Raw genomic sequence first — 11,279 nt, forward strand, 5'->3', positions numbered from 1 at the left:
TTTGGGGGGGGGGGGGCACTGCAAATAAAGACCTGTGAGACCACAAGATTGAGCATTGCTAAATGGCTGGAAAAGCAGTAAGACAACAAACAAACCTCGTTTCTATGTGGGCAATGGTTTATTCTAATTTTCCGAACCCAAGGTTAGTCTTCTCAATGATTTCATGTGGCCCATCTACAAAACCCCTAGCACGTGGGTCTTAATAAATAAATCCTGAGATAGCAAACAGTTTACTAGCACTGAGGACGGCCCGACTCAGGGTGAGAGGTGCACAAAACAGCACTGCTGAATTTGTGTGCATCCCCAAAATTCAACACATGCTTCTACTCGACACACTAACTGGGTTATAAAAAAGCAGAGTCTGATAGAAACTACAGATGATGAAATCAAGTGTGGCAGGATGCTACAGAGAAAAGAAAACAGGCATGGGAATCCTCCTCTGAGAAGCTCAAAAGCAATTTTCACTCACTCAAAACACTTATGAAGAAGTACCACGGCAGGCACAGGCCAGGCCCTACAGGGACAAACAAGGAGCAATGTGGCACCATCTATGCCCACAAGGAGTTCACTCAATCTAGCAGAGATCCATACGTGAAGTAACAAAATACAAGGTAAAAGTAAAAATAAACTGGAAAAGGAACTGGAGCAGAAGACACTGTCTTCTTACTAGGCCTGTAGGGCCCCTTTACAGGCAGAGAAATGAGTGCCAAGCCACTCACCTGTGGCCGGCTTCCGGAAGCCTCTCAGGAGCGGGGCAGGGTCCCGGGCGACCTCGGCCTGGCCACGAATAGCAGCGCTGCCCAGGGCCAGAGAGCCGCTGCTGCTGCTGGACGGGCTGCCACTCTCGCCATCGGCGTGGCGGCCCGAGAACCCTGAAGGCACAGCATTCCACTGGTCAAAAGCATCACACGCCGAGCCCGTGACTCTCAGACAAGCTTACTTCTCCCAGTTCTCCCTGACATGCTGCCAGAAATACTGGGGTGCTTCCATCTCCCAGCCCTGGGCTGACAATCACCACCTCATGGTCTGGCTTTAAAATATCACCTTAAAAATGCCAAACCACAAACTTCATTTGTACAGCACTACACCTTTTCAAAGCACTGGCACAATCCTTCATTGGCTGCTCACGACTGCCCTGGGAGGCAAAGAAGAGGGTACACGGCAGAGCCTAGCACCAGGACCTGTGGCAGGCCGCACCACACAGCATGCTGCCTTCCAGAGAGAATGGGTCTCCCAGTTCTTGCTCAACAGCTCTACTGGCATCACAATGCTAGGTCAGAGACTGCTGACACAGGGAGGCCAGGTCCCCAGGACCTGAAGAAAAAGCACCACAGTCACAAGTCTACACATACCTGATGCAGATTCCACGTGGGCCCCGTTTACCTTCAGAGGAGTCAGCACAACTCGAGGGAGCATCACCCCAGTCTTTTTCTTTTGTTTGTTTGCCTGTATTCCCAGGGGATAAAAACAGAGCCTGAGTCATCTGCAGCACCCCCCTTGACCCTATCCTACCCACTCTCTTGTAAATACGCAGCGAGATCTGCCAGGCAATGCCGACAACAGACTGATGAACATTACTGAGCTGTGTGCGGGCCACTGTGCCAAGCACCACCCTAAACTGAAAAGAATGTATGGTTATCCCCATTTTACAGATAAGGAACCTGTCCACAGATGATAAGTGGCAAAGTTGTCATTCAAATAGCCAAATCCCAACAAGCTCATGTTCTCAGTACTCAGCACTGTACTATACTCTGCCCTGGAAGTTCACATGTACATTACAAAAAGGAAAAGAATCACCCAGGTATGTAAATAGAAAAGGGCAGGGGGAATCACTCTGCTCTCAGACCCCAAACCCCACTTCTGGCAAGCATATGAGAAAATAATACAAATACTATTGGTGAAGATGAAAATAGTATCAAAATGTTCATAACACTGCCAGTGGAAGAATAAACCAGCAAATAATAATAATAATAATAATCATCATCATCATCTAAAGCTCAGTTTTCCTGTGGCCCACTTTTAAGTGATACTAAAAGGTGAAGACCATATTTAATTTTTTTCACTCTTTAAACATGTTCACAGATAGCTATAGGAGGAATAAGAATGCCAACTATGCCTGAATTCATTCATCCTCCTGGCCTGGTCACCAACTCTCCTCCCTACCTGTGAGGAAGCTCTGTAGCTGTCCCTGGGATTGGGAAGGGGCCGACTCTGAGATTCTGTAGAACAGGATGCATTTGAAGATGTTTCATCCAGAGATACTGGCAGAGTAGAAAATAAAGGTTAGTTCCTAGATGCTCCTTGATGCTGTCCCCCCATCTCACTGGCACTTACCATCGTTTTCACCACTCACAGTGCTGGCTTCATTAGATCCACAGCTCTCCACATCGGCCGAGTCTTCTGGCTCCTCTCCTTCCACTGGAGCTGGATTTCGAGACCACTGCAGGGCATCCTTCTGTGATAGCAAGTTACAACTCAGGTGAACAAAACTCTACAAATTCTACTACAAGTTCAGTAGTCATTCCTAAATTTGTATGCTTTTGGAGAAGAGGAATTTGATTGCTGCTTCTTTTTTTGAGTGTTTATCCAAAGGCTGATATGTTAGTCCAAGTGCTCTGCCACTGAGCTATAGCCACAGCCCAGGCAACTTAGAATATTGGTAAGTTCCTATCCCTTTCAAACTGAGCTTTTTCTCAGCAAAGTCATTTTATTAAAAAAATCATTAAAATTAGAGATACTGCTGGGCATGGTGGTGCACACCTGTGATCCTGTCAATTTGGGAGGCTAAGGCAGGAGATCTCAAGTACAAAGCAAACCTCAGCAACTTTGCAAGACACTGTCTCAAAATAAAAAAAAAAAAAAGGGGCTGGGGATGAGGTTCAGTGATTTAAAAAAGTCTCTGGGTTTAATCCCTGTATCCTCCCCCGCAAAAGTTAGATATACTTTTGTATTCAATAATTCATTATACAGCATTACAAATCAACATTTATGGAGCATCTCCTATAAGCTACACCATGCTAGTTCCTAGGTTGGGGTGGGAATCAGGCCCCTATCTTCAAGGAGTTCATGTGAGTAGAGAGAAAAGAATATGGATTATAATATAAAGGGCAATAATAGAGGTATATACATAAAGCTGAGGCATCCCAGAAGTGGGGGTGACTAACTTAGTGAATTGCAATAAAGGGAACATGGGAGTACAGAGCATGAGCAAGGATCAGAGAGGAAAGGCTTCCAAGGGAATGTGATGCTTGAGCTAATTTTTTTAATTGGTTGTAGATGGGACAGCATGCATTTATTTATTTATTTTTATGTTGCGCTGAGGATCGAACCCAGTGCCTCACATGTGCTAGGTAAGCGCTCTATCATTGAGCTACAGCCCCAGCCAGTTGAGCTAAGTTTTAAAAGAAGTTTGCTACTAGGGAAATAGGTTGGCCATGGGTAAACCCAAATATTTTTTGAAAAAAAAAAAAAAAAATTTTGAACTCAGGAAACTAAATGTAGGGGTGTAGGGAAATGGATAGGCATACGGCTAGAAAAGACAGCAAGAAGGCAGATGATTATACAATGTGTGAAGAGACTGAGACTTGGATTATTTTGGAGGTTCCAAAGGATACTGACTTAGAGAATGATTTTTAGAAATTTTCATTTTAGAAGCCTGAAGGTAAGAAGAGAAGCTATTTTTCCTAGGAAAATCTTTTTCTGTTTTCATAGTGACAGTGAAGCTATTTTTGCTAAGACATGAAAACTGTCACCATTCACTGTAACACTGAAAACACAATGGAGTATAGAAAAGAGATCTACCCTATATTTCACCTTCTCCAAAGTTTCCTTGAATGGTCTCAGAAGTGAACTCCACCTAAGGACTTGCCTAAGGAAAACTCAGAAAGTGTATCACACCTCAAACCTAGGAAGAAGGCTGGGGACACAGCTTAGTGGCAGAGTGCTTGCCTAGCATATATGAGGCCTGGGTTTGATTCCAAGCATTGAAAAATCAATCCATCAATCCAGTAAGGAGTATGAACAAATACTAGGAGCTACAGAGCAGAGATAAGGTGAAACAAGAGGAGAGTAGGGTCACTAAATAAGAGTATGTATAGAAGAGTAGATAAAAATCATGATTCTGTATCTTTAATATACCATAAATTTAAAAGGGGAACTCATAACAATCTAACATCAATTTCATGGGTCCCTTGAATCATTAAAGTTTCCATCAATCTAGTTTTGTTAATTATAAGCTAAAATCATGCTGTCTTAATAAAAAGAAAGCAGCTTTTTTAGATTTTTATTTCTTTTCCCTACTGGCCATAAATGCTCCTCAGAATTAAAAGCTAAGGAAAATTTTTAGTATGAATCTTACAATTATGTTGTTGACTGGCATGTTCCTTGGAATGACAAAAAAAATTAATCTCTCAGGTAAATAAAGATAAAATACTCATCAATGAATAAAACAGGTCTATTACAATGGCAAACTTGACCCCAAAACTGGCAAACATATGAGAAAATCATACAAATACTATTGGTAAAGACGGAAATAGTAAATGTATCAAAATGTTCATAACACTGCCAATGGAAGAATAAACCAGCAAAAAAATCTCAAGAGCATAATGGTTGAACACTCTAGCCAAAAAGCTTGGGACCATTAATGCTTTGGATTTAGCAATTTTTAAAAATTTGAAATATCTGCATACAATAATGTTAATGGTTGGATCTGGTACCCAAGTCTAACCATGAAATTCATCTGTTTTAGGGGCTGGGGTTGTGGCTCAGCAGTAAAGTGCTCACCTAGCATCTGCGAGACCCTGGGTTTGATCCTCAGCACCACATAAAAATAAATAAATAAAATAAAGGTATTGTGTCCAACTACAAGTAAAAAAAAGAAATTCATCTGTTTTACATACAAGTTATACACATAGAGTGAAATGATTCAAACAATACCTTTAGTGTTACTGCACTTTAACTACAACCCATCACTTAAGCTCAGGTATGGAATTTTCCAGTTTTGGATTAGGAATACTCAACCTATGTACTTTTTAACCCAATAACATCATTTTTTAAGACATAAAAAAACACTATTAAAAAATTTACAATTTAACTATATTAAAATTAAGACCCTATACTCATCAAAATATAGTGTTAGTGTACACAAGGTCAAGTTACCTGCAGAGATGGAGCATATACTTCTAACTCACATAACCAATAAGAACCTATATCTAGACAACTTAAATCAGAAGAAGGCAACCCAGAAGAAAAACAAAAGATGTGAATTAGGCACTACATAAAAGAGCATATCTAAATGGCAAAAAGACACATACACAGAAATATATTTAACCCCACTAACAATAAGGAAAACATGAAATCATGCAAATTGAAACCACAATGAGGGCTGGAGATGTAGCCAAGTAGCAAGTGCTAATAGGGATATGGAACTTGTCACTGAAAACTGAGCCAATCACTTGAGAATATACTGTGACAACTCAAAGATAAAAACCTCCTGTAACTCAGCAATGTCACTCCTAGGTATGAATTCCCTAGAAAAATCTATGCGTATGCACAACCAGGATGTTCACAGTAGCATCATTTTTAACTTGGACAGTTAACAACCAAAGTAGCCATTGATAGTAGAATCAGTAAATAACAGTGCATTCATTAAATGATGATACAGTAATTTTTTAAAAAAATGAATGAACTGTAGCTACCCACAACAACATGGATGGATCTTAATAGAATACTGAAAGAAGCCAGCAGAAAAGAATGCATACTACAATGAGTCCATTTGTTTAAAAAAAAAAAAAATCCCCGCCCCCGCCAAACAGGCAAAACTACTAGTGTTAGTGATGTAGACACGGGTAGTAAACAAAAAAGAAAGAACTTCCATAAAGTCAGGACAGTAATTACCTGTGTATGTTTTGGTGGGAGCGGGGGTGCACAAAAGAGGGCTCCTAGCTGTTTCCATTTTTTTTATCTTGACCCAAGTGGCAGTTGCAAGGGTGTTCATTTTACTATAATTCATTAAGTTTACTCTTGTGTCCTATATGTTTTATCATATTATATTTATATAATAAAGAAGTCTGAAATCAAAAGATAAAGTATTTTCATTTAAAATAAGCTGTAAAATATTTAATGACAGGAGAAATGTTCATGATATAACAAGTGAATCAAGCAGTTAAATTCCTATGAGTCCATCATTTTTTTTTAAACGACATTTGCATGAATGTGCTGGTTTAGAGAAAAGACCAGAGAAATAGTAGAAGAGTTGATCAGCATGATCTTTAGGTGATGGAGTTGTAAGTGGCTTAGTTCCTTTTTAATTTGGGATATATTCTATAATTGACAAGTATAAAGTATAATCAAGAAAATAACATTTTGCTGGGCATAGTGGTGTGCCTACAATTCCAGCAGTCCAGGAGATGGAAAAGATGCAAGAGCAAAACAATACAAAGAACACTCACTTTTAATGTTTTTACCCATATTCATCTATTATTAACTAATAATAGTAAATACATTAGTAAAGGCAATTGGGAAAAGAGGCTAATGATGAAAAAAAAAAGAAGAAAACTATAATAATAAATAAACCTAAAAAAAAATTCATAACTTGAACATTTTAAAACAAAAGGCACTTTGAACAAAAAGTGATAAAGTTTAAACTGCCCAAGATTTGATTCTCACCTAAAAATATAAACAAAATCTTGGGTATGCTTGTCCTTTCTTCATGGGTCTGAGCAAAAAAAAAAAAAGGGACTGTCTCTAAGAAGACTAATCAATGCAAATTATTATTATTTTTTTAATATTTATTTTTTAGTTATCGGCGGACACAACATCTCTGTTTTGCATGTGGTGCTGAGGATCGAACCCGGGCCGCACGCATGCCAGGCAAGCGCGCTACCGCTTGAGCCACATCCCCAGCCCGCAAATTATTAAAAATTGAGAACATACCAATTGTTCCTAGCCAGCTAGAGTTCCTAACCAAAGCATAAAAAAAGAAGAAAAATTTATAAAATCAAGAGTGTCTTAATTTCCAATAGCATAATTTATCTAGACTGAATACTCAAGAAATTCAGATCTACTAAGAGAATTCAATCAGGTTGTTAGATTCAAGACCACAGTTAAAAACTGAGTGATCCTAACATTAACAATAATATCACCAACAAGAAAATTTAACATCAAAGAATATAAATTATCAGAAATAAATTCCACAAAAGAAATAGCAATCATTTAATGAAGAAAAATTTAAAAGCTTTGCGAAAGCTTTAAAACCTAAATAAATGGAGAGCTACACCATTTTGTGTGTGTGTGTTGAATCAAACTCTTAATATGATTCAACACTGTAAAGATATCAACTTTCTCCCCCAAAGTTGTTTACTGACTGAATGCAAGTCCAATAAAAGTCTATTTTTTGTAGAACTTGAGTTTACATGGAAAAGCAAAAGGCCCCCAGCCAGTCAAGATATTCTTGAAGAACAAGATGAGAGGATATGCTTTTTAAAAGCTCTTGTAATTAGATGAGTAGAATGGTGGTTGCTAGGGACGATTCTGCTTAAGGGTATGGGGTTTCTTTTTGGGGTGATGCAAATGTTCTGGAATTAGATCAATGATGACTGCATAACTTTATGAATGTACTAACAGCCACTGAACAGTACATTTTAAAAGGACAAACCTCATATGGTCTGTGAATTATATCCCAATAAAACTGGGTAAAAATGGCTTATTAAATTTAACTGATAGTTTTAAAAACATGAATGAATTTAATGAAAATTTACAAACACACACACACTTGATATATACAGAAAATTTATAGATCTAAAGTCCAAATTCAGCTTCAGAAAACTGAAGATAAAGTTAATGTTGTTTTAATCCTGTTATGTAAATCCTAAGGAAGAATTAAAACTAGTAAAGCAACCTCCACATATACTGGAGAAACAGCTTCACCATGTTTTAAAAATGCTTAATATAAAATAAAGTTCCACTGAATTTGAAACCCATTTGCATTCTCACAAGCCATTTCAACATCACAGCTCTCAAAGAAAAGAAAGAGCTATTATTTAAAAATGAATACACTTTTAGAATATAGTTTAAAGAGAAGAAATTGTCGGAGTACTCATTAATGACAAGAAAATAGTTTTATCAATAAGGAAAAACAACAAATTCTCATCTGGGATTTGCCATCCACATCTGAAAGCAAACTTTCTAAATGATGGTGACCACACGCCCATAATCCTTCATCTGATACCCTTGAGGGTCTAGTTATTTTAGAATTCAGTTTCTTGAATTTTAGAATGCTAATATAGTATACACATATTAATGTCACCAACAACCCATAATCAAACACATTAACATTTTAAAATAAAATGTATACACATATCAAGAAAAATAGGCTAAAAGTAGCCTTGTCAATATATACAGTTTTGCCACCCACCAAATGAGTTAAGTCAGCTTTTATTGCCAAATGAGTTATAAAGAAAAACTTTCAGTTTCAAAATATTTTGGATTTCAGAGAATTGTTTGGGCCTGCATCACGAGTTTAAAGAAACTGATCATTGAAAAAACTGCACATACACATTTCAAGTAAAAAAAAAAAAAAAAGATAGGATCCTAAGAAAGTCCATGTTTTATTCAATAAAAATTTTCAAAGGATCTGAAGGTTTTATAATTCCACTTTTCTCATCATAGTGATAATGTAAAGAAAATTCAATGAAATATTTTCAACAAACCCCAAAGAGAGCTTGCAAACCACTTCCATTTTTCCCAAGCATGCCACAATAGGAAAAGGTAAAAATTTCACTGGAGAAATTCTCACACATTGGCACAAGAAGACTATAAGTAAAATGATGACTTGTAAAAAGCAGTGTTTATAACAATGAAAAACTAAAAATAACCTGTAACAGAAGAGTGGTTAATAAATAAGGTATATGATACAATATACTATTAACTAGTAGTTAAAGAGAATAAAAATACATTTGTACAGACAAATAGACCACTGCTGCTTGGAAGGAACAAGGGCCACTGGCTTGGGTAGCAGGTGGGGATAGAAGCAAGAGGGTTGGTGTGGGGGCATTTACTACATTCTCTGCACAGAGGCTGAAGCTTCCATATTTAAACATGGCAAACAAATGTGTGCTTCTTTGTATCCTCCTGAAGCTTCATTAGAATGACTACAAAGATAAATGCACAAAGACAAAGAGGAGGAGGAAAAAGACAGATCAGGGGTGTGAACAGAAATCTGGAAGATGGATAAAAAGCAGGTTAAGTAACTGACTCAGTAAATGATCAAAAGCTGAAGACTAAGGTTGCAGAGGGAAAAAACCTCTAATAGCAAGTCAGTCAGAACCGCAAAAACCCAGAAGGGACAGGGATTGGAGGGTACCAAGAACCACTGCAGCAAAGGTAAGGTATAGAGGTAAACACAGGAGAGGAGTTTAAAGTCTACAAAATTAAGACTTATCAGGCCACAGTTCCCTATCCCCAGTGAGGTGATATTTATTCTTCTCCAGCTCCAGAAGAAAACAGAAAATGTATATTCTTGTTAGACCGAACCAAGGAGATTCTGGAATAGAAGATACAAGGCACAGCTTAAGGTGTGAGGGAAGGTGTGAGGGATGGAGTGAGGAGCCACACTATAAACAAGAGCAAGAAGTTAGAGACTGCATAAAAAATGCTGATAAAACCAGCTCCCTTTCCCAACATAGTTCCCCAAACTTCCCAGAAAGTAGCAGCCTTAGAAACCCAACCTCAGCCTACTTCTAGCTGGCTGGCAAGTGACAGGCCTAAGAAAGAATACCTTCAGAAACAAGTAAGTGGAGGTCATCCCCCAAAGGCATGTGGATCCCCACTCTTAATCACAACACACAGTATCCCACAGGATAAAACCTGTATAAATAGCCTCTATATATGGTCCTCTATAAATGGCCCACCAAGGACTGCCAGATATCTGACCACAGTGTTAGATGGAAGATAACCCAAATAAAACCAGGAACCAAAAGAAAAGAAATAAGTATCACAATAAATATGTTCTCAAAAAGCACCAAAACAAGTAGAGTGCTTTTGGCGGGGGCGGGGGGGGGGATTTTTGTGCAAATACATGAATCTGCCAAAAGCTGAAAAAAAAATTACCAGAAACAACAAATAGGTTACCTCTCCGGGATCTGACTAAAAAAGAAAAATAGGCTCTATTAAGAAAGCCCCACATCCAACAAAGGGTCCAGAAAGAGAAAACTGAAAAGACAGAAATAGTGTAAGAAATTCTCCCCAAATAAAAAGACCTCAGTTTCCAGGTTTCACATAAGGCAAAAAGTCCAGCATAATGAATGGAAAAAAACCCATTTCCACAACCCCACATCATGAAATTTCAAAATACAAGAGAAAAACAGATCCTAAATCATCCAGCATGACATCAGAATCAGAATGACATCACACTTCTCTAAAGCAGTTTTGGAGAATGTAACATAGTAACATGCTCTGAAATTCTGAGCCAAACCACAAATTCAGTGTGGAACACAGACTAAAGACATGTGAGGTATCAAGTGATTTACTTTCTAGTGCATCTGTCCTTAACAAGCAACTGTACTCAAATCTCTGGCATAAATGTATTACAGTGAGAATATACACATAAGTGAAAGAATAACAACAACAAAACGAGTCTCATGGGATCTAGGAAAGACAAGGTGAAACAGGAGAAAGGTGAAGAGAATTTCCAAGGTAAGGATGAAAGAAGCTCCAGGAAAACAGCTATGGGCATGTCAACAGGGTAACCAATTGGCCCCAGTTGGTCTGGACTTTCTAGGGTTAATAAGAATGTTCTGTCCCTCAAGGAATTATAGTCTAGGCAAACCAGGCTGGCTGGCCACCCTACAAACAGTCCATCCTGGGAGCAGAAGAAAGGCTGGCCCTAAGACCAAACATTCAGAAGAAAGAATGAAATCAATGTGATGGCCATATCAAGCGAAATTTTACAGCTGTCAATAGCACTGGGCTTCATCCCCTCACTTTGTAATCTATTTTGGTTTTAATTTCCCATATTTATTATTTATTTCAAAGTGTGTGAGATAGCATGGTTATTAAAGTCAAACCCATATAAGGTTATAATGTGCAGTACCCCCCCCCCCATTACTATTTCCCTCTTCCAACTCTTTATTCCATGCCTCTCTATCCCCTGCCAGGCAGCTAACCTCATTGGTTTCTAGTTTACCTTGTGTTTCTTTGTGCCCAAATGATAATACACATTTTATTTCTCCTTGAGCCTTAGATGACCAAAAAAAAAAAAAAAAAAAAAAAAAAAAAAAAAA

General features: G+C 38.2%; 1 protein-coding gene across 4 annotated transcripts in view; it reads right to left on the reverse strand.

Moving 5' to 3' along the window:
- The window catches only part of Asxl1 (ASXL transcriptional regulator 1), a 72,430-nt gene that overhangs the window by 9,476 nt on the left and 51,675 nt on the right, over positions 1–11,279 (reverse strand). For 2 of the 4 annotated variants that reach the window (XM_015481723.2, XM_015481731.2), the window contains 4 exons: positions 2,335–2,455; positions 2,164–2,261; positions 1,353–1,446; positions 720–872 (listed from right to left, as the gene is read on the reverse strand). In XM_015481723.2, the coding sequence (XP_015337209.1) occupies positions 720–872; positions 1,353–1,446; positions 2,164–2,261; positions 2,335–2,455 (466 nt within the window). The remainder of the gene's footprint in view (positions 1–719; positions 873–1,352; positions 1,447–2,163; positions 2,262–2,334; positions 2,456–11,279) is intronic. The other 2 variants (XM_048811117.1, XM_048811118.1) reach the window with 1 other exon arrangement.

This window comes from Marmota marmota, unplaced genomic scaffold (assembly GCF_001458135.2).
Source record: "Marmota marmota marmota unplaced genomic scaffold, marMar, whole genome shotgun sequence".
NCBI classification, from domain to species: Eukaryota; Metazoa; Chordata; class Mammalia; order Rodentia; family Sciuridae; genus Marmota; species Marmota marmota.